The sequence below is a fragment of the Pseudophryne corroboree genome, chromosome 1 (genome assembly GCF_028390025.1).
Source record: "Pseudophryne corroboree isolate aPseCor3 chromosome 1, aPseCor3.hap2, whole genome shotgun sequence".
Classification (NCBI taxonomy): Eukaryota; Metazoa; Chordata; class Amphibia; order Anura; family Myobatrachidae; genus Pseudophryne; species Pseudophryne corroboree.
This window is the reverse complement of record NC_086444.1, coordinates 424,849,208-424,873,517: the sequence shown is the minus strand read 5'-3', so window position 1 is coordinate 424,873,517 and position 24,310 is coordinate 424,849,208. Positions and strand designations below refer to the sequence as shown.

The following is a 24,310-nucleotide window of genomic DNA, read 5'->3' as shown; positions in this document are numbered from 1 at the left end:
TGAACGGAGACCTTCCTCTCAATATGTCAAAGTAGAATTTATTGAGGTTTCATCTTCCGATGAATCCTCATCTGTATCATGTGTAGCCTGTGAGGGTGAAGATTTACTTACCACCGTCCTATCAGCTTGTTTTTTTTGAGAGGCTGCTGCTGGAAGTGATACACCATAGGTGGGGAGCTGCATGTAAGGGTTAATAGTGTAACCAATCCCTGGTACAGGATTTGGAGGAATTATCCGTGACCAGGAGAGCGTCTGACATCAACCCTAGGGATCGCGGCCTCATACTATTCCTGGAGCCTCTGATCCCTAAGGCCTAGCGCCGGTGCACCCATGGTGGCAGCCGCGTCAGCAACTGTTTAGTAGTCTCCTCCCAAAACAGTGCGGCTGTGTCTGTATTCCCCTACTAAGCGGAACCGATGCCTTACCTTCTCCCTGTGCTCCGGCCACAGCCTGGTAACATCTGCTGGACGTGCTAGTATATCAGACACAGACGCCCGCCGAAACAGCACTGTACTCGTGGGTAAGCGTTGTCGCGTCCTGGCGGAGAGTTGTTGGAGTGACTCTTTCTAAGGTACGTATAAGATGCTGTTTAAAAAGATCACTCAGGAAAAAATAGTAAGACTATAAAAATAAAATAAGAAAGCTTAGGGCTGCTAAAAACCAGCAGCCCTCTGACCATGGTCCGGCTCCTGCCGCACCAAACAAAAAAACTGATTTGCCTGAGCAAGGAGGCGGGGATATATGGATGGGCCCGTTGCAACCTGGGAGGCCAGAAAGCTTTGACCGATTGGTGCAAATCCGTTGTCGCTTCATCATATCCTATTGTTATCCTGTGGATAACCTGTGGACCCTGCCGGAGAAAGACGCAGGTAATATGCAGATCCCTGCAACTTATTAAATCACAACACAGATCATTACAACCGTGCTAAGGGGTTGCTGAATAAAGAAATGTTGGGACACCTGCAAATAACAGTGTATGCCTTTTCAGTGTCAAATAGTGCAGTAATCCTACGGATATTATATGTACAAAAACATAAAAGACTATACAAACTACAGGTTATCAGCTTGGGGGCCCATAAAACAGTATGTATACCATTTATTATTTTTTAATTGTATCAATAAAATATGTTTCTGTTTTTGCCATATTAGTTTTAGTCTTTTTGCTATAATTAATGTTCTACAGGTTGAGTATCCCTTATCCAAAATGCTTGGGACCAGAGGTATTTTGGATATCGGATTTTTCCGAATTTTGGAATAACTGCATACCATAATGAGATATCATGGTGATGGGACTTAAATCTAAGCACAGAATACATTTATGTTACATATACACCTTATACACACAGCCTGAAGGTCATTTTAGACAATATTTTTTTATAACTTTGTGCATTAAACAAAGTGTGTGTACATTCACACAATTCATTTACGTTTCATATACACCTTATACACACAGCCTGAAGGTCATTTAATACAATATTTTTAATAACTTTGTGTATTAAACAAAGTTTGTGTACATTGAGCCATCAAAAAACAAAGGTTTCACTATCTCACTCTCACACAAAAAAGTCCGTATTTCGGAATATTCCGTATTTCGGAATATTTGGATATGGGATACTCAACCTGTATATGCCTACTGTTTTAGTTAGCCTTTTAAGATGTCATAATGAATTGGTTTAGAGATGGCTAAAATTTAACAAGCCTTACTTGAAAAATAGAAGAAAAACCCATTTGTCTTTTGTTCCTTTATATTTTGTTCTATTTGATTGTAAATGAAACTCGATATTGCATTTCAAAATAATTTGTTTGTGGTGTTATTAAATCTCCCCCTCCATGTATCTCTGGATAAGCAACAGTATAATACCCTAAATTATATTATGGATTTAAAATCAACAGGATGAGTCAGCTGGATCTTGCTAAGATTTTTTTTATAAACTACTCCGGCAGTGCTTCCGTTTCCAATAAAAAATAAATATTTATAAACAAAGAAATGAGTTCAAGAACTACAATGTTTAAAACTTTCAGAAAAACACATGCCTGTTATGTAAAAACCATGAAAACGTATTACAAGAAAACAGTGACGTCATAACGTGTGTCTGCCATGTAACGTTGGGCTTAGCCCCCTCAGTAACCGCATGTAACGGGGGGGATAAAGCAGCGTCTTATTTTGTCCGCCAACAAATGTAATAAGTTGCAATTAGCCATGATTAGTTCAGTCTCCTCTTGCGATTAGATCTTCAATGTAAGCATCCAACTCATCATCTGTATTTATATCAATGTCCTAAGAAAGGAAAAACAGAACAGATTGATATATTAACACATTACAGTATGTTGGACTTAAAGCATAATACTCAAGAGTTCATGGTCATTATTAGGTGATGTATGACAGTACATAAATCTACAGTTTCATCATACAACATGTGTAATAACTGATGAGTTGTAGATAATGCAGCATGATGGAAACTTGTGCTTGATTGCTGTAGCAACCAGCAACAACATAAAACCAGAACAGAAAGTAAACCAAGAAAATATAAGCTCAGAATGATTGACATGAAAATTTAGTTCCAATTGTATTGCATAGGGGCTCCAATCACAACTGGGACCTTTGCTGCCAGCTTCAGTAAAGATGTCTTGTCAGCAGAGAATCTGGTAACCTGGTTTTACACTACAGCCAGCCCCTGAATGCTTGTCAGATCAGGGGCTGCTGTCAGTGTCCTCTTACATAGCAACTAACCATGCACTCATCATCTCCCAATTGATTATTGCAATAGTCTCCTGACTGGTCATCCTAAAAATAGGATCTCACCACTCACCACAGTTTGAATGCAGCAGCAAGGCTGATCTTGCTCGCTACACGTTCATCGTCTGCAGATCCACTCTGTCAGTCCCTCCCCATTGGTTACCCGCATTCTATTGTATTCAATATAAAAATAGGATTTAATACCTATCGGTAAATGCTTTATCTCGTAGTCCATAAGGGATATTGGGGGAAACTAGTACGATGGGGAAACTAGTACGATGGGGTATAGACGAGGTCCAAAGGAGCTAGTGCGCTTTAAATTTCTTCAACTGGGTGTGCTGGCTCCTCCCCTCTATGCCCCCTCCCACAGGCAGTTATAGGTAAAAACGTGCCAGAAGGAGAAAGGACATACTTGAGAGAAGAAACATAACAGAAAGGGTGGTGAGATTTACACATAAACACACCATTAACATACAACAACCAGTAACGGCTGGTAACAGCAGCAACAGCTGAACAGGTAACTATAGAACCTGCAGAAAAGTCCACGCACTGAGGCGGGCACCCAATATCCCTTATGGACTACGAGAAAAGGATTTACAGGTAGGTATTAAAATCCTATTTTCTCTAGCATCCATAAGGGATATTGGGGGGAAACTAGTACGATGGGGACGTCCCAAAGCTTCCAGAACAGTCGGGAACGTGCGGAGACTGCTGCAGCACCGCCTGCCCAAACTGGGTATCCTCTTCGGCCAGGGTATCAAATTTGTATAACTTCACAAAAGTGTTTTTCCCCGACCAGGTAGCAGCTTGGCATAGTTGCAAGGCCGAGACACCATGGGCAGCCGCCCAGAAAGCGCCCACTGATCTAGTAGAGTGGGCCTTTAGAGACTTAGGATCAGGTAAGGCTGCCGGCACATAGGCCTGTTAGATAGTAAGCCTAATCCAACGAGCAATGGACTGCATTGAAGCAGGGCAACCCTTCTTCTGCGCATCATAGAGCACGAACAAGGAATCCGTCTTTCTGACGCGAGCTGTATGCTTGACATATATCTTCAAGGTATGCACAGCATCCAATTCCTCCGGAGGCGCAGAAGCTTTTGAACTGGATGGAACCACAATAGACTGATTCAGATGAAACGCGTAGACAACCTTTAGCAGGAACTGCTGTCTAGTTGGAGCTCCGCTCTGTCCTCGTAAAAGACCAAGTAGGGACTTTTACACGATAAGGCCCCCAATTCTGAGACACAGCTAGCAGAAGCCAGGGCCAGTAACACCACCGTCTTCCACGTGAGGTACTTGTCTTCTACCGTCATCATAGGTTCAAACCAGGAGGACTGTAAAAATTTCGACACCACAGCCAAATCCCAGGGTGCCGTAGGCGGCACAAAGGGAGGTTGTATGTGGAGTACCCCTTGCAAGAAGGTCTGAACTTCTGGCAACACTGCCAATTTCTGCTAAAAGAAAATCAAGAGAGCTGAAATCTGGACCTTAATGGAACCCAGACATAAGCCTGCAGGAAACGTCCCAAGTGAAACTCTGCAGGCGGATACGTGCGGTCCTCGCACATAGAGACATATCTCCTACAGATATGATGATAGTGTTTTGACATCACAGGTTTCCTGGCCTGAACCATGGTTACAATAACCTTCTTGGAAAGGCCCTTGCGAGATAGGATGTTCCGCTCAACCTCCATGCCGTCAAGCGAAGTCGCCGTTAGTCCGGGTAGACAAACGGTTCTTGTTCAGTAAGATCTCTTCTGAGTGGTAGAGGCCAAGGGTCTTGTACGGACATGTCCAGAAGATCCGCGTACCATGCCCTCCGTGGCCAGTCCAGGGCAATCAGAATTGCCTGGACACCTTGATTACTGATTTCATTTAGCACTCCTGGGAGCAATTGGATCGGAGGAAACAGGCAGACCAGCCGGCACGGCCTAGGCGTCGTCAGTGCGTCCACTGCCCTCGCCTGAGGGTCCCTGGTCCGCGAACAATTCCATGGAAGTTTCTTGCTGAGACGAGGAGCCATCATTGTCTATTTGTGGGCAACCCCACCGGTCGATGATCTTCTGATGTTGGAGCCCCCTCTCCCCCGGGTGGAGATCGTGACAACCCAGGAAGTCCGCCTCCCAGTTGTCCACACCCAGAATGAAGATTGCCGACATGGCTCTTGCACTTCTTTCCACCCAGAGTAGTATTTTTGACACCTCTCGCATGCAGGTTCTGCTTTTGTCCCTCCTTGTCGACTGATATACGCCACCGCCTTGGCGTTGTCCAACTGTACCTGGATCGCGTGATCCCTGATCAGAGGAGAGGCTTGAAGTAGAGCTTTGTAGATCAACCCGAAGTTCCAGAATGTTGATTGGAAGGAGGCTTTCGTGGGCTGACCACCTGCCCTGGAACTGCACCCCTTGGGTGACAGCTCCCCATCCTCTCAGACTCCCATCCGTCGGAGGAGGGTCCAATCCTGAATCCCTAAACTCCTGCCCTCCAGGAGATTGGAGGACTGTAGCCACCACAGGAGAGAAATCCTGACCTGAGGTGACAGCTGGTGCATTTGGAGATGCGATCCGGACCACTTGCCCAGGAGGTCCAACTGAAACTTTCTGGCATGGAACCTCCCATACTGGATTGCATTGTATGAGGCAACCATCTTTCCCAACAATCTTATGCAGAGATGTACGGACACTCGTGTAGGTAGGAGCACCATGCAGACCGTCTCCTGAAGTGTTTTTGCCTTGTCCTCTGGTAGAAACCTTCTGGGCCACGGTATCCAGCAACATCCCCAGGAACAGGAGTCTCTGAGTTGGCTCCAGGTGGGACTTCTGTAAGTAGAGGATCCACTCCTGGTCGGACAGAAGACGGATGGAGCGGTCGTATGGAGCAACAAAATCTCTCTGGATCTTGCCTTTATCAGAAGATTTTCCAGATAAGGGACCACATTGATCCCCAGTACCCGGAGTCGAAACATCATCTCCGCCATCACCTTCGTGAATACCCTCGGGGCTGTTGACAGGCTGAAGGGCAGTGCTTGGAATTGGAAGTGATCGTCCAGCAGGGCAAACCGCAGGTATGCCTGATGAGGAGGCCAAATCGGAATATGGAGATAGTCGTCCTTGATATCCAAGGAGACCATAAATTCCTGTTCTTCCAGGACCACAATCTCTGCTCAAAGGGATTCCATTTTGAATTTGAACACCCTCAAATAAGGATGCAAGGATTTCAGAATCAGAATGGGTCTGACCAAACTGTCCGGCTTCGGCACCACAAACAGGTCTATCGAACTCCAGCTTGTAGCCTTGAGAAACAAGCTCCCTGACCCAGGCATCCTGGCAGGTCTCCCAAACACGGCTGAAGTGACTCAGTCAGGCTCCCACCTCCAGGTCCCCTCGGGGTGGGTGGGCACCATCATGATGAGGCCTTAGTGGAAGCAGAACTGGTGGACGGTTCCTGAGAACTGGTACTTGCATGTTTTCTGGACTTCCCTCTGGTGCCTTTAGCCACATTGGAGGCACCTCTGAAATGTGCGAGACCGAAAGGACTGGACAGACGGTCCCGGATAGGAGCGTCTCGCCGGCGGGGCCCCAGAGGGGAGAAACGTGGATTTCCCAGCAGTAACTTCAGAAATCCATGCATCCAGTTCAACCCCAAAAAGCCATTCCCCATAAAAAGGGAGGGATTCCACATTACGTTTGGATTCTGCGTCCGCAATCCACTGACGCAACTACAAGGCCTTGCGCACCGACACCGCCATGGCAGACGTCCGAGCATTAATGTTCCCCATCTCCTTGAGGGAATCACAGAGGACTCGGGTAGTGTCCTGAATATGCTTCAGGAGGGTTACCATAGTAACTAAGGGCATATCCCCCCGAGAGGCCCCCCTGAATTTGTGCAGCCCAAGAATGAATAGCATAGGTCATCCAGTAACCCGTAATGACCGGTCTCTGTGAAAGGCCAGCTGCAGTGCATATAGATTTTAAGGTAGTATCTATCTTTCGATCCCCAGGATCCTTCATAGTATAGAAGCCAGAGGCAGGCAGCACCGCCTTCTTAGACAGGCGAGAGACTGAGACATCCACCCCAGGTGGTTCCTACCAAAATTTTCTACCTTGAAGAGCAAATGGGAAAGTGCGCAAATTTTTTTGGACACTTGGAATTTGTCTGGATTTTCTAGGCCTGTTTGAACAAGTCATCTAACTCTGGAGAATCAGGGAAAGTGACAGTGGGCTTGTTTCGTACAAAGAAAAACGACTGCTGTGATGCAGCGTCCTCTAGAGGGAGCTTTAACACATCCCTTAAAGCCAAAATGAGGGGTTCAATACCCCGAGTAGAATCACCATAAATGGGATCCAGGTCATCCCCATCATCTTGTATATTATCATCTGAATCTGATAGAGCAGGTAAACCATGCTTCTGTGGACCTGCATATGAGAGGGGGGCTGTGCATCTGCCCTAGCAGGTAAATCTGCAACAGCTTGTTGGAGTAGCTGAGTCTTCTGCACATTAGCAGTGAGCTGGGAAGACATATCTGACATCATAGTCTTAAGAGACCCTAACCAGTGGGGCTCCGGACCCTCTTCCCCAGCCCCTTCACCGATTTGTGAAGATTGACTGCATTGTTCACAGGGAACAGAATCATTAGATAATGGCGAGAATCTGGTGTGGCATACACTGCACAGCTTGCGTTTACCCATACTTCACAGTAAGCACAATAACATACACATGCACACAGACAGTTATAATGCAAGTCTGTCCTACTGATTGTGAGAGGAGACACAGATGAGAGAGAGGACACCAGCACATCCTGAGCTGCACAGCCCCAGTGAGGTTGTCAGCTTTCTAAACACAGTAAACACTAGCAAATGTAAGTCCTACAGAGGATCAGGATAGTGTACACAAGCGGTTCTCCCCCTTTGCTACACCCTGTACTAATTTTGCAGCGTGTCTTGTGAGGCAGGAAGCGCTGTGTGTGCTGTAGATGGCTGCTGTAAGCAGAGGAAGGCGCCAAAACGCCTCAGGACCCGCTCTGAGTTAGCCCCGCCCCCTATAATGGCGCCGGAGCTATAATGAATATTTACACTGGCAAAGTCTCCTTCATAGCTTAAAACATCACAACAAGTGCTAGTCAAGCCGTTTGTGCCAGTTCTACATGGGGGATCTTAGCGGGACCCCCCCCCCAGGAGGATCCCGTACGCCGCGCCCATGGTTTGTACTCATCACCGATGTCACCTTAAGGCATCGTTAGGGGTGTGCGGCGTGCTGCGCCCCCCCCCCCCTTCCCAAGGCGCAGGTACGCTGTTGCCCAGACAGCACACCGAAAATAATACAAGTTTTAAATGAAATTGAGGAAAACTCTCTGAAGCTGCATCCTCTCCTAAGGGCAGTTTTTACTAAGGGCATAGAGGGGAGGAGCCAGCACACCCAGTTGAAGAAATTTTAAGTGCACTGGCTCCTTTGGACCCCGTCTATACCCCATCGTACTAGTTTCCCCCAATATCCCTTATGGATGCTAGAGAAATACTTTTACTTACATACATGGCTAGTAACCAAACTGTACCACCATACATCACTTCACTCGTCTCAAAATATCTCCCTACCCGACCTCTCCGCTCTGAACAAGATCTGAGTCTCTCATCTACACGTATTATTGGCTTCCACTCAAAATTACAGGACTTTTTCCGGGCTGTACCCACTATGTGGAATGTCCTCCCACACACAAACATTTCCTGAAAACTCACCTATTCAGACAAGCTTATCAAATTCCAGACCCACCCACATAACCTTCAATGTCTCCTATGCAATTAAATCCTCTGTGTACAATCCACACAAAACCTCACTTTTTTTCTTCTTCACTTTCACATCCTCCTGATCCTTGGCCAACATTGCCGAGTGACCATATCATACAGCCCATTAAGAACCTTTGCAATCTGGCAGGACCACTATGCAACAGGTAGCATCTATCCTTGTGTATCAATGCCTATTACCCTATAGATTGTAAGTGTGCGAGCAGGGCCTTCCTACCTCTATGTCTGTCTGTTATTACCCAGTTTTGTTCTACTACTGTTGCCTCAACTGTAAAGCGCAATGGAATATGCTCCGCTATATACGATACTGTTAATAAATAAACTAACATAGCAGATTTACAGAAAAGCATGTTGCTCTACAAAGTACACATGTTGCACAATAAACCTAAAATAATCATTTTAAACTACTTCAAAAAGATCATACAGCAAAGCTTAATAGCAGCAGTCTATGAAGAAAAACATATCACCATGTATTACACAGTTGCAGCTCACCTCTTGTACTTTCTGCAGCAGTGACACAATGTTGGTTCTTAACTTCTGCAATTTCTCCTCTGTTTCTCTAAACTTCTTTTCTGTACTTCGCTGAGTCTCTTCACTGGCTTTGGCCCGGAGATCAGCACGGCTCTGGTAAGAATTGCACAGGTTTTGCAGGCCAACCTCATACTGCTTGAAGTATTCCTTCTGTAAATAGGTAGGAATTAATTTTGTAAGACGCTACAGAGAAGATGTCTGTATAATAAAAATAAGTAGCTAGCATTCATATTGGAACAAATGTTTTACAGAGTTTAGCTTACAGGATCTGTCAAGTAGCAAACATGGACAGGCTATTCGCTCCTCTCCACTATACCATTATTACTTCCAGATCAACCTATTCAGTAGGTGTCTCTAGCCTTACCCAGATATGGAAACAGGGATGGAGAACGTGTGTTTAATGTGACATTTTAAAGTGAGCGGTAACACAGTAAAACCTTATTTACATGGAAATAAGAGAATGCATCTTACCTTGCTTTCTGTCTGGTTAACACAAAAGAGGTCATTCAGGTGTGGTTGGACCAGCGCCATCATGCACAAAAGTATCGATATTTGGTTATATGCGCATGCCCAGGTCCTGTGACTTTGGAAGCAGGGTGGCAGCAGACTGTCATCAGTAGTTGACAGTCTGGTGCCATTTGGGGGGTGAGGAGGAGCAGCAACGGCCTCAGTTTGTGAAAACGGAGGTGTGTCACTGCAGTTTAAGAAGTGGGAAGAGGTCAGGGATCTCCGTCGTAAGATGGAAATTTCCTGGACTCTAGTGCCGTAAAGCGCCAGATGGCGACTGATTGAACCGATGCTGAGTTTTAAGGTGCAGGTCGGATCACTACTGCAGCAGGTGGTGTCTGCTTGAAATAGACGCCTCCTGCTGCATCACCATACAGCGCTATCACTGCTGCTTCCAAGGAAGCAGCAGTGATAGCAACTCCAACCACATCTGAAATAGGCCCTATATTAAGTAATGTGCCCAAACTCTCTCCTTCTCAATATAGCTAAATACTCTAAGCAAGTGCTTTCTTTATTTCAACTGAATTGGTATGCTCTTCAGAGATTTTTCCCACCCAGGTATCTATTGTGGAATCTATCTACAAGTCTGTCTGCTTCTCTGAAGGATTGGGAGCTGGCTGCGTAGCTGTCCAAGGGGGTAATTCATGCTGGATCCCTGCAGCAATCGCAGTCTGAATTACTGTGTGGAGTGCGCATGCGCAGTGGCCACACTGCGCGTGCGCACCCTGGGAGCCCAGTGAGATGCCATCAGCATCTCACTGGCTGCGATCGCCTCTGCCTGATTGACAGGTAGAGGCGGTCGCAGGGCAGGCCAATGGTGTTAGAACGCTGTTGGTGGGGCGTGGTCCCAACAACGGAGGCGTGTTTGGACTGTTGGGGGGAGAGTCGCACCCAGCCGTTGAAAGCCAGGACGCAGCCAGTAGCTCCCTGCCAGCGAGCAGGAGCTGCGCTGGCAGGCAGCTACTCGTCAGGTACAAAAGCATTGTTGCAGGGCCAGACATGTGGGGCGGACTAGCCCTGTGCTGGGCGTCCCCCCGCATGTCTGTGAAACTGATTGTAGATGTGCTAAATTTATCACATCTATAGGCCCGTACACACTGGTCGATATATCGGCCGTTCTCTTGAACGGCCGATATATCGCGGGACCGTCGGCCAGTGTGTACGGCCGATACGTCTGTGAACTCCGTCGTTCACAGAGATGTATCGCGTCGGCCGCGCAGCACAGCCGACGGCCAATATATCTACCGATATATTGGCGATTCGCTGTGTGTGTACGGGGCGGTCGGCCGACCGCCCGTACGCATGCTGCGGCGACCGGCGGTGATTGACAGCTGAACTGGGCGGGCGTGTGTACACGCCCGCCCAGTTCATGACGTCAGTCCCCGATGGATCGGGCAGTGTGTATGCACAGCACACTGCCCGATCCGTCCATAGATATATCTGCAGATCAGTTGATCTGCAGATATATCTATTAGTATGTACCCACCTTATGATAAACTCTGAATTATCACCCAAGTCTAGTTAACTCTCTACCAACCTCCATGAGGAGAAGAGATTTGTTCTCAGGAGGTCACACTCCTTGGGATAAAAAATAATGAAACCATGGGAACTTCTGTCCGGGGAATATTAATAGGGAGAAATTAACTCTTTCCGCCCTGTGTTAAAGGTAAATATTGTTCAGTTTAGGACAAAACACGACCTCCTTAGAGCAATGCAAAGAATCCAGAGTACTTTTGTACTCTGTCAGTCTCTCAGACCCAAATCAAAAGAGAACATGATGTCCAGAGAACTCCCATATTATCAAAGATACTCTGAAACCTTAAGAATATGCTTCACCAAAGTCAATCTGGGAGTGGCAGATTTGATACTCTCTACTGATTGTATCACCTCTACGCTGCTTTAGTGACCCAAGTCAAAGCTAAAATAGGTCTACTTTCCCTCCATGCAGCATTCGGCTTTGCAATGGTGTTGGTCTGAAGGCCCCCCATACATTACAGAAAAATTGCGGCCATATCCCAATCACCCGACGGGCGAGTTTGAGAATCTGGAATATTAAACATATCTAAAAATCCAGATTCCCTGATCCACCTTTAGTTATGACCTACCTACAGTCGTATGCAGCACCTGAATATGAATTCATTAAACTATTGAATATTGTGAAAAATGTTAAAGTGTGGGGGGCGTGGCCAGGACGGGCATGGAGTAGCACACACATCGTGCAGCTCTCCAGCCAATAAATCCTTTACACCCATCCTGTGATTTCCCCTGGGACTGGCCTGCGGACCACGGCTGGATGAATGTCTGGTGCCCCGCCTGGAGTGTTCAAGACCGACTGCTGTTGCCTTTCTGCCCGCTTAACAGCCGTCTAGTGTGAGGCCTGGTGAGCGCTGGGGCCGCATGTGACGCCGCGGTCTCGCGCTCCCTCCGTGACCGGAAGTTCGGCTAGTTTACCCCTGACCCCCGCCTGCCTCGGCTGCTGCGGGCGGGTGAGCGGAGCGCGGACACACAGCACACCGCTCCGTTCGGCTGTGTGGGCGCCGGGAGCATCCACTGGACGGTGCTCTGCTCAGCCTGCGCTGCCCGACCTTACAGACACACGGGCCGCTCCCCGGCCCCCTGCTGCTGAAGTATAAACGCTGCCCACGCTAGAGAGTTGTGAGGATCTGCTGTCCTGCTGCGGAGGGTGCCTTTGCTGGGAGGTGGTGTTGGGACTGTTGCCCTCTCTCCCCCCTCTTTTATCCTGGATGCTGTATACACATATTCCCCATATCACTATCAATACAGGATCTGAGCTCTCCTGCCAGGCCCAGGGACTTCCTCTGCTGTGCCTTAAAGTGATAGCGTCTGAACAGGTGGGAAGCTGCCTAACTCCCTGCTTCAGCCCACAGCTTTCAAATCCACTGTGCCGACATTCAGCAATACAACCACGACCACTGGTCCTTCTATATATATATATATATATATATATATATATATTCTTCCTACACCCCTTGGCCCTCTCACAGTGTGCCAGTGCCTGCGCCTCCTCTCTCTGCCTATATTGCTTTGATATATAACTGGGTGAGTGCTGCGGCATTGTGTTGTCCAGAATGGTTAAAGGCCGCCAACAGAATGCGGCGGCGGGCGCAATGGAGAGATTTATCCGCAATCCCGGTCCTCAACAGCAGAGGAGGGAGACTACACAGTCTGAGACGGCGCCCCCATCTCCTGCAAACAGCTCTGCTTCATCTGAACTGCCCGATGCTGCATTACAGAGAGTGTTGGATGCCGTGACTGCTAGTGAGGCCCGGTTGGCTGATAAAATTGGGCAAGTGCAGTCTGACCTCTCCATTATCCATCAGGACCTTCAACGGGTGAGAGAGAGGGTGGGGGAGGCCGAAACCCGTATCTCCAATGTAGAGGACACTATTACCCCGCTGGGACGGCGTACTGATACTTTGGAGTCCCAGATGACTGACGTGCGCAAAAAACTAACAGATATGGAGGGACGCCTACGTCGCAATAATGTCCGCTTCCTTGGCCTGCCTGAGAAGGAGGAAGGCTCATCACCTGAAGAATTTCTAGAAAAATGGCTTCGGAATGCATTTGGGTCCGAAGAATTCTCGCCTCATTTTACAATTGAAAGAGCTCATAGAGTTCCGATGCGCCCATTACCTCCGGGGGCTCCGCCCCGTACCTTCATCGCCAAGTTCCTCCACTTCCGAGACCGAGACACTGTCCTGAGACTTGCTCGCACGAAAGGCCCCCTAAAATGGAACGGGTCGCCAATATCGGTCTTCCCAGATTTCGCGGTGGAGGTGCAGAAAGATAGGGCTCAATTCCTACCTGTTAAGAGAAGACTCCGGGAACTCGACCTGCCGTATGCTATGCTCTTTCCATCGAAACTACGAGTGGTGGCGGATGGTGAAACAAAATTTTTTGCAACTCCTCGAGAAGCGATGATCTGGCTGGACAGACGCTTCCCAGCGGGACGGGCTCTTGCTGATCCCTGATTAAATTCCTGTGACTCCAGTTGCAAGAGATTTTCTTTGTGCAGGATATGCTTATATATATATTTACAGGGGGGCGGCAAGATAAGGGAAATGTTTAATGATCTATGTGATGCTCCTTGAGGATGTGGGGGTGGAGGGAGGGATAACTGCTGCCTGATTTTTTTTATTTAATTTTTTTTTCTTCTCATATTGCTCAATCATATATCTGTTGCCAGGTTGGGGGGGCTGGGGGGGGGGTGGAAAGGGTATATTCGTGGTCCAATTATATCCGATAATTTTTTGTTCATAAGTCCCGGGGGGAAACTTTTCTTTTATGTTTCGCCCCCTTTTTTTTTCTACCTTTCGGGGGTGATCTAGTCTAATGGCTGGGAGTGTTTTGTTTGTGTTTAGTTTTCTCTTTTCTCAGGGTCATTATATTCTTGGCTCCACCCAGAATATAGCTCGTTGTGTGCTTTGGGTTTGAGTCAGTGTTCTGTTTGGGGATCCAAGTATGCTGCAGGTTGGGAGTAGTGTACAGGGTGGGGGGGGAGGGGAAGTTAAAGGCTACGGTTATTTTTTGTATGGATGTCTGGAGATTGGGTGTGTATGGCTTACGATTCTATCTATTGAGCAGTGGTGTCTTGCAATTGCGTGCCGCGAGGGTGGATCTGGCTGGCTGCGGGCTGTGGCCCCTGTTATTATTTTAATGACTCCCCATGGTTGGACTTAAGATGTTGTCGTGGAATGTGCGGGGGCTTAACGATAAGATTAAGCGATCTCTGGTGCTTAGACAAATCAAACAATATGCCGCTGATGTGGTATGTCTTATGGAGACTCACCTGGTGGGCAGTAGGACCCTCGCCATTAAGAGACCTTGGGTGGGTTGGGCATTCCATTCTACACACACTTCTGCCTCTCGGGGGGTCTCTGTCCTGGTAAAGAGGACTGTTCCCTTTGTGCTGGACTCAGTACAATCGGACCCATGGGGGAGATATGTATTTTTAAAGTGTAAAATTCATTGTAACCCTCTACTTTTATTGTCCATATATGTGCCTCCCCCGTACTCCTCCGATGTCCTGAAAAAAGCTGCAGGGTTTATGGCCTTGTCACCGGGAACACCTGTGGTCTGTCTGGGGGATTTCAACAATGTACTAGATATAGCGATGGATAGACTCTCTACTACTCCCTCTGGTCCACATTCTGGACGGAATGGTTTTGCTGATGTTGTGTCGGGGTTGGGTCTGGTCGATCCCTGGAGACTGAGACATCCATCACTTAAACAATATTCATGTTTCTCACATTCCCACTCCTCGTTCTCTAGGATTGACCTGGCCCTTCTCTCGAGCGATTTGGTTCCTAGGGTTCGGGATAGCAAATATGAGACTAGAGGTATATCAGACCACTCCCCTTTAACATTGGTCTTGGACTTTAATTGCTCTAGAGGCCAGGCTGTGTGGAAGTTTAATCCATTCTGGCTAGTACATATGGGCGCTGGCTCCGATTTGGTGGCTGCATGGCGGGAATTTTTTGAGATAAACAAGGCTGGGCAGTCTATCTCTAATTTATGGGATGCGTTTAAGGCCTTTTTGCGGGGAACCTTAATTAAACGAGTGGCTAATTTAAAATCCTTTTTTAGGCACCGGGAGTCCGAATTGGAGACCCTAAGTGTTACTGCAGAAGCACAATATTTACAGGATTGTTTAGATAGCTCCAAATCTACATGGTTGTCGGCTCAGAGGGAGTGGAGGGAATATCTCATGGAAAAGACTCAGCATAGGCTCCTCTTCTCCTCTCATGCCTTTTATGCATCTGGGGATAGGCCGGGATCGTATTTAGCCTCCCTGGCACGGGGTGAGAGATCCTCTAACACCGTGGTTGAAATTGAGGCCTCAGATGGTACCACTTTATTGCAAACCCCGCAGATTGCATCGGAATTTGTGGCCTATTATCGGCGATTATATAGCTCTAAATTAAACTGTACCCCTGGGCAATTGGATGAATATTTACAGACTATACAAGTCCCTTTGCTGACTTGTGAGGCGCGGGACTTCCTCGAGGCACCTATTTCGCCAGAGGAGATCGTGGCTGCTATCGATGCTGCTCCCAATGGGAAGGCTTCGGGGCTAGACGGCATACCGTCTGAGCTCTATAAACGTCATTTAGATTTTTTTGTCCCCCAATTACTTGAGTTATATAATCAGATATTTACACAGGAATCCCTCCCAATATCTATGTCGGAGGCATTGATAGTAGTCCTTCCAAAGCCTGACAAGGATCATAGGAAGGTTGATTCTTATAGACCCATCTCCCTTCTGCCGACCGACGTTAAAATCCTGGCCAAGGTCCTGGCATGTAGACTGAATCAAGTCATTACGCAGCTTATACACCCCGATCAGACGGGGTTTATGCCCCATAAATCGACATCCATTAATCTCAGACGTTTATTTACCCATCTCCAGGTCCCCCGTGAGTCACCCTCATCCATAGTTGTATCATTGGATGCCGCCAAGGCCTTTGATTCCGTAGAGTGGGAGTATTTGTGGAGCATCATGCGCAAATTTGGTATAGGCCCTAACTTTATTAAATTTGTTCGGTTGATGTATTCCTCTCCCCTAGCCAGAGTGACGGTGAATGGTTTTGTATCACATTCCTTCCCTTTGTCTAGAGGTACACGTCAGGGGTGCCCATTGTCCCCTACCCTGTTTGCTATGGCCATTGAACCCCTTGCATGTCTTCTGCGGGCGAACTCTGAGATTTTTGGTTATAAAGTGGGCACCAGGGAGGAGAAAATAGCTTTGTATGCCGATGACATTCTGCTATTTGTGGATCGCTATGCTGAGTCTATGCCTAAGATTTTAGAAATTATCAATGAATTTGGGTGTTATTCTGGGCTCCTGATTAATTGGGAGAAATCCTCCATTATCCCGCTTCAGGGTGAGGTCCCTGCCTCCCCATTGGTTGCTCTCCCATTAAGATGGGTGAATTCCTTTAAATATCTGGGCATTTGGGTATCCAACGACCCTCACAAATTTACCTCCCTCAATGTCACACCACAGATATCTTATCTTCGCAATAAAGTCAAGGTTTGGGGGAAATTACCCCTGACAGTTACAGGGAGGGTTAATATGGTGAAAATGGTCTTTCAACCCAAACTCCTGTATATTCTACAACAGTCCCCAATATACATCCCTCAGAAGATTTTTAAACAAATTGATGGTTTGCTATCTTCTTTGGTTTGGGCTAGTAAACGGGCACGGTTGAAACTTAATACTCTGACCAGGTCAAAAACATCAGGGGGTTTGGCTCTTCCCAATTTTCGTCTTTATTACTTTGCAGCACAATTTACACATCTCTGGGAATGGGTTAATGATTCTGACATTTCGAGTCTGCACTCACAGGTGGTAATGCAAGAATACCCAGGTGGTTCCCCATTGAGACTGCTTCTTTGTGGAGGCGTCAAAATGTCGGCACTACCACTCATAAAACAATACATTACTATTTGGAGGCTGGTGCACCTTATATTGCAAGGACAGGGCATTGACCCCGACACTCCCCTGGACAATAAATATGGATTGCCGGAGTTGTGTCAGCTTCAGATCAGGGAAGTTTGGGAACCATGGGGAGTGGTTTCATTGGGACACTTATACACTGCCGGGATTTTCAGATCCTTTCAGCAACTTCAACATGAATTTAATGTCCCCTCTGCATATTTTTTTCGCTTCCTCCAATTGAGGCACGCTATATCTGCCCAATTTCCTGATGGCCCGCCGGCACTTACTGATTCCCCGGTTAAATTGCTGTTGCAGACGGTAGGATCTGAACATATAGTCTCCAAAATATACGGCCGATTACTTCAAACACATCATATAGACCCTCTTATATCCCTCAGGACTAAGTGGGAGTCTGATCTAGGTCCATTATCGGATGACATATGGGAGGGCGCTCTGGGATCGAGCCGGCTTTCAACATCATCTGTCCGATATCAGCAAATTCAGTTATTCGTGCTACATAGGGTATATATGACCCCACTGAGGCTGTCACATATAGGGGGATCCCATAGCTCAAAATGTCCCAAATGCGGTAATCTGGGAGCAGACTTTTGGCATATGATCTGGCTATGTCCCTTGGTGTCGGTTTTTTGGGAGGAGGTTATACGTGCTATAGTTGATACAGGTATCCCCTCTAACATACTTACACCCACCTCCTGTATATTAGCGGCTATGGATGAGGAGGTTCTGGATCCACCCAGTCGACGCTACATTGTGAACCTTTGTGCTTTGGCCAAGGTTTGTATAGCCAGACTGTGGTTGGCTAATGAAGCCCCAGCCCCACAATCCTGGATTTCTCTAGTTAACACCTCTGTTACACATGAAAAATTTGTATACCTGGCCAGGAACGCGGAAAATACGTTTATTGCTATTTGGGGGAAGTGGATGAGCTCTCGCTATTTCACTTCACGAATGAGTGTTGCGAGTCCCAGTAGCATTTAGATACCTGTTACGAGTGCTTCTGTGGGAGTTGTCTGGGGTGTGCGGCTCGCGGCCAGCCGGGTTCAAATGAGTGATAATGCCGCGGCAACGTGAAGTGCGCTATGGGTACAATGTATAATGCCACTGGATCACCACTGCTCTGTTAAAATATGACTCTGACTGGGATAAGTATCCATACGTCCCGCTATGCTTCTTATATACAACTGTAAGCCTGTTGTTGATTTAATGCTTAAAAATTGTTTGATTTGTTTTAGTGTGTATTTTATGTTTGTTCTGTATTGCCTTTGGCAATACTTAAATGTTAAATCAATGTAAAAACCAATAAAAATTTATTGAATTTAAAAAAAAAATGTTAAAGTGTACTTATTTGTTGTGAATTAGCAGCACATTTTTCTGAACGCAACCTGTGATTTTATAGAAATTACGAGATTACAGATACACAATGGACCAATTTTAATCACATATTTTTTTTAATTCTGAAGAACACCACTATAAAGATTATGCTAAAAATACTGAATTTCAATTCTAGTAACAAAAAGTTATATTTCCCAATGTAATTTTGCTTCAGAGCATCCCTTATACACAAAACGTTCTCACTGTTCTACACATACTTTTTAATCATAACATTTTTCGAGAAATATAGCAGTGTCTGCTAGACAGCTTGCACTATGGGCCTAATTCAAGGTTGATTGCAAAATAAAATTTTCCTCTAATGGACAAAACCATGTGCACTGCAGGGGGGGGGGGGGGCAGTTATAACGTGCAGAGAGAGTTAGATTTGGGTGGGGTGTGTTCAAACTGAAATCTAAATTGCAGGATAAAAATAAAGCAGCCAGTATATACCCTGCACAGAAACAATATAACCCGCCCAAATCTAACTCTTTCTGTACATGTTGTATCTGCCCCACCTGCAGTGCACATAGTTTTGCCCATTAGGGGAAATTTTTATTTTGCAATCAACCTTGAATAAGGCCCTAAATCCACTACTCGCTGCTCCTGTTGGAGCCATCGTCAGAACATCAGGAAACCTCAAGTCAGAAATCTCAGCCACTTTGCCTTTCCTGGGAAGAAAAACAACTAATCGTTTCCAATACTGAAGAAACGCTGAAAATGGATGTTTCCACAATCAAAACATGGCAGACATCCAAAATGCTTTCTGAGGAAGAGGCAACCTGATCCATATAGTGCAATTACCTCACCAGGCAATGAGTCTAAGCTAAATGATCAGGAGGAGCCCCGATTGAGGCAGAAGAGTTGCTCCACATAGATCCCTCAAGAGCAGAGGCACAAAAGTCAAAAGCTCCACCTGTGGAATGTGCGGTGAGTTCACAATAGCGTATTCCAGTGGTTCCCAAACTTTTTTGAATCACAGTGCCATAAAAGGAGATTTATGGTAAGAACTTACCTTTGTTAAATCTCTTTCTGCGAGGTACACTGGGTTCCACAGGGAATACCATTGGGGTGTAGAGTTGGATCTTGATCCGAGGCACCAAAAAGCTAAAAGCTTTGACTGTTCCCAAGATGCCTTGCGCCGCCTCCTCTATAACCCCACTTCCGTGCACAGGAGCTCAGTTTGTAAGTTGGCAACTAACAGGAAGGGCTGCGCTGAGCACCCTGAAAAGAGCTTTTAAGAAGACAGAATACTTCAAGGGTTGCAGCACAGGCACTTAAAAGTGCTATATGTCATTCTGACATATCGTGCTGCGGCTCCCTCACCTTCCCCGGCGGCGCTGTATACTCCAGCACCCTGGTTGCCGGGTACTCACACCCTACAGAGGAGAGAAGGAGCTGTTGCTGCTGACTTGTGTGTTCCTTAGTGAACTTGCCGTATTGTAAGCATTCCAAGAGGAGGTGCTGGACATAGAGGTCACCTCTTCCCAGCATCAAGAAAAGGCTTCTGTCCATAATAATGCCCCCACCCCCTCCCTGTGCGAGGGTATGAGGGTACAGAGGGAATACAATCAACTTTTGGAGGAAGACTGAAGTGCATACTCTCCTATACTGCCCTCATGGATGAAAGAGCAATGATTTGTTTGAGCCAGTATCACTGCTTTCAATAAACATCCACACAGAATATAACATACTGCATATCAAAAGTTGGAGGAAAAAGAAAACTCAATTGTTGTATTATTTGGTCGTTCATTTTTTCACTTACCAGTGGAAAGGATATCAGATCCTCAGCATTCATTGTGCTCAGTTCATTCTTGGATACAGGAAAGTTGGGTGGCAAGAAATACCGTAAGCAGTTTCTGAATTAGAGGAGAAAGAGTTTGGTGAGCTACAGTATGGAATATATTACACATATATGTAGACTTTAAAAACGTAATGGTAAATAATGGTAATTAAGATTACCGGAGGATTTGTGCTAGCTGTTCCACAGGAGCAAGGATGGCACTGGGTTCTGTTGTATCCGGCTCTATTCGAGTGTTATCAGAGGTAGAAGGTTCCGCTTGCTGTGTATCAGGAGTCTGGTGTTCTGGGGATGGCGGCCTCATGAGTCTCACATCATCGCTACCTTTCTCTACCCTGCAATCACCAATATAACAAAGGACAATAGTCATTGCATATGTACATTTCTTCTTCAGATAATAGTTTTAGAATTTATTCTATAAAACCCATTCACTCTCACATAGGGGGAATTCAATTAGCCGCAAAATTTTGCTTTCGCAGTAAAAACTGGGATTTTATTGTGACCTGCGATAAGCCCTTATCCAGTTGTCTGTGATATATTACCAGCAATAATTAATTCTCCATAGATTTATAGTGCATTTTACTTTACAACTTCTGAGCAGGTTAAAGCTTGGGGGAAAAAATGTCGGAATTTGGTTCAGAACCCCTGGGACACCCCCCCTGAACGACTAATTAGGCCCTTAGAAGTTTTCATTTATAACCAATAATGACATGTCATTATTGGGGACAAATGTGCAAAGTGATGGAAATTGGGGTACAAGGCTTGGGACAGATATATTGGGATGCTTTATGAGTGGGACAAGTGTTTTTATGATTGCAGGTTGGAGTAATCTTTTTTTGGAAGTTTTTTGAAAGAGGCTTAAAATGACCTAAATATATACTTATCCCCACTTTTATGTACCCCCATGTATATTTGAGCACTTATTTTGCTGAAAATCACTTGCTGTCTTTAAATGTTTGACTTTTTTCTTTTTATAAACTGCACGTAACAGCCATTAGGCCCAATTTAAATACCCCAAATCTTTTATTATGACTACTTATAGACCTCTATGCAATTTTCCTAGCTTTTCTGGGGGTACAGGCTGATTTCCCCATTTTCTCTTACACTTTTCTCTGGTTTTGACGGCAAGAATTATCGTAAGTATCCTCCTTTTGCAAATTTGCAATAGAATAGGTCAAATGACGGGAGCATGCAAGCAATCGATAAGCCTCTTTTCGAGTTCATTTTCTAGCGATATCTGCTAAACAAAAAAGTCAGATTGCTGTAAATGACCGCATTCTGGCTAACTGAATTCCACCCATAGGGGTATATTCAATTAGAGTCGCAAACTGCAGTCTTAACGGAAAGACGGCGGTTTCTGACTGGAATAGGTCGGAAGGTGTTCCAACCTATTCAATCCAGCCTCATTTTTTCCAACAAGTCGGGAAATCCAACTTGTCAGGAAGCTGTCAGAAAGCACGTGGATTGGCGGAATAGCCACTGATCTGCATGCTGCTGTCAGAAACGGGGCCCTATCAGGTGTTGGTCCCGTTTCCAACAATGTCAATCCGACTTTTAAAAAAGTCGGATTGACACGGTCGTGACTGTGCCAAACCTGTCGGGTTTGGCCCGGAAGCTACTGGGAGCTGAGAGGTGGAGATGGGGGAGAGCAGGAACCCAGCGGCTGCAGCAGCGAAGCATGAGGATTGGGCACCGCCACGTCCACCCGGCTCCAGCAAGCGAGGTCCTGCTTGATGGAGCCGGGTGGACGCTGCCGTGAGGTCTGGCGGCGGTGCCCCATCCTCGTACTACACTGCTATAGCCGCTGAGTTCCTGCTCTCCCCGTCTCCTCCTCTCAGCTCCCTCATCTCCTCATTCCGACTTTTTTAAAGTCGGATTGAGATTGTAGGGAATGGCCAAATCCTATCGGATTTGGCTGTTCATTGAATAGGTCCTGTCGGATCCATTAAAACAAATACATGTTGGAATGGATCCAACTTTAATTGAATATACCCCATAGTGGTGAACAAGAGGGATTTGGGGCTCATGTTCCCCAACACACCTTTCCTCCTTTGTTTGCTAATGGAAACTCAGAGTGCAGCACAGGATATTACAAAACGGTTTACAATTTCAGAATGGGAAAACAAAAAGTTCTGTGTATTCTTTCCCACAACTGAAGCGACTTATGTACTATTTTTGCATGGTAAATCTGAATGAAAGCACAAAACATTTCCATTCTATCTATATCAGCAACTTCCTGTCTGTTTGCTCTGGGTGCTCCATAGTAACATTTCAGATCATTACAAAGGATAATGTGCACCACAATGCGTTTCTGAGCAGAGCCTGTTTATATAAAATAACTAAATATTGCAAATGGCACTGCTCTAAACCAAAATGGAGCACCGTACCGCTATGCACCTAGCTGTGTAGTGACCTAAGTGGTCAGAAAATGGTTACACAGAATACCTTACCATCGATCACGTGGAGTTGTGTCTGTAGGCACATAGTCAAACTTCACTTTCCAGCGAACACCTTGTTTTCCGACTTCTACAGTAGTGACACGTCCAGTGAACCACTCCTTGTTTACGCGCACTTCAACATGTAAGCCTTTATCTGTAGAGTAACACGCGGGTTAAACCTAATGCGTTAAAAAGCATTTTCAAAACATTATGTGGACACAGGACAAGTTCTTGTACCACAATGCATCTACTGCACTGATCATTACATATTCTGAACTATTTAAGACTAAGTAACAGAATAATAACTCAGTCTAATAACAGACAGTGGTTCGGAGAACAATGAGAGTACTGAGAATATACAGTAGCTGTATTTGATGAATCTACCTCTCTCAAAGATATGGGCAGCAAATAAATATATATGCAACCTTTCAGCCATATCAATTAAAATAAACAATTTAAGGCTTTCAGCAGAGTATTAAACTGCTATTTCTATCTTATTCATTCAGGACATACTTGGTCAATGTGAGTAGCCTTAATTCATTTTTTTCTTGTTTTCCATAAAACATGTCAATTAATAAAAAATCATATTCATATTAGTCTCATTATTTTATCTTTAATGTCGTGCGGGGCTTGTATCTGTAGATGTATTTTATTTATTAAAAACAGTGAGCATTTTTCTTAATATTTAGTCCACAAGAATATTTTACATAGTAGATTTTGCTCCTGTTTAGGCTTTTCTTTTTCAATTGCTTACTCTGAGCTAGGAGACGCACACCCTCCTTTATTACAGCTGCTTCTCCAGCTCCTCTGGCAGCACCATCCAGCTCTCATGTTAATAAGATATGCCATTTTAACTCCTATCCCCAAGCATCATGAGAAAAAATAGGATTTTGGTTACCTACCGGTAAACCCTTTTCTCGTAGTCCGTAGAGGATGCTGGGGTCCACATTAGTACCATGGGGTATAGACAGGTCCACCAGGAGCCATTAGCACTTTAAGAGTTTGAGACTGTGGGCTGACTCCACCCTCTATGCCCCTCCTACCAAACTTAGTCTAGAAACTGTGCCCGAGGAGACAGACATCTTTGAGAGAAGGGTTTTACACAGATAGTGGCGAGATTCACACCAGCTCACACATACAAGGCACATCAAGCTAACTAACGCAGAAACCGCTGAAACATTACTTACCAAGTAACAATGCAGTACTCAACTAAAACGAAGTTGAACTGAACCAAATAACGATAGCAGGAAAATGAAGCACTGGGCGGGCGCCCAGCATCCTCTACGGACTACGAGAAAAGGATGTACTGGTAGGTAACCAAAATCCCATTTTCTCTTACGTCCGAGAGGATGCTGGGGTCCACATTAGTACCATGGGGATGTACCAAAGCTCCCAGAACGGGAGGGAGAGCGCGGAGGCGCCTGCAGAACTGATTGACCAAACTTAAGGTCCTCAGCGGCCAAAGTATCGAACTTGTTGAACTTTGCAAATGTGTTCGACCCAGACCAAGTAGCCGCTCGGCAAAGCTGTAAAGCCGAAACACCCTGGGCAGCCGCCCAGGAAGAACCCACCTTACGAGTAGTGGTCCTTAACAGACGTAGGACATGGCAATCCTACCGTAGAATACGCATGCTTGATAGTGAACCTG

The 24,310-nt window shown here is 45.9% G+C and overlaps 1 protein-coding gene across 6 annotated transcripts in view; it reads right to left on the bottom strand.

The window, feature by feature from the left end:
• Positions 1 to 1,354: 1,354 nt before the first annotated feature.
• The window catches only part of MORC2 (MORC family CW-type zinc finger 2), a 343,405-nt gene continuing 320,449 nt past the window's right edge, over positions 1,355 to 24,310 (bottom strand). For all 6 annotated transcript variants that reach the window (XM_063913415.1, XM_063913413.1, XM_063913411.1 and 3 more), the window contains exons 23-27: positions 22,675 to 22,816; positions 20,386 to 20,559; positions 20,189 to 20,282; positions 9,027 to 9,215; positions 1,355 to 2,278 (exon numbers count right to left, since the gene is read on the bottom strand). In XM_063913415.1, the coding sequence (XP_063769485.1) occupies positions 2,210 to 2,278; positions 9,027 to 9,215; positions 20,189 to 20,282; positions 20,386 to 20,559; positions 22,675 to 22,816 (668 nt within the window). In that variant the 3' untranslated portion in view covers positions 1,355 to 2,209. The remainder of the gene's footprint in view (positions 2,279 to 9,026; positions 9,216 to 20,188; positions 20,283 to 20,385; positions 20,560 to 22,674; positions 22,817 to 24,310) is intronic.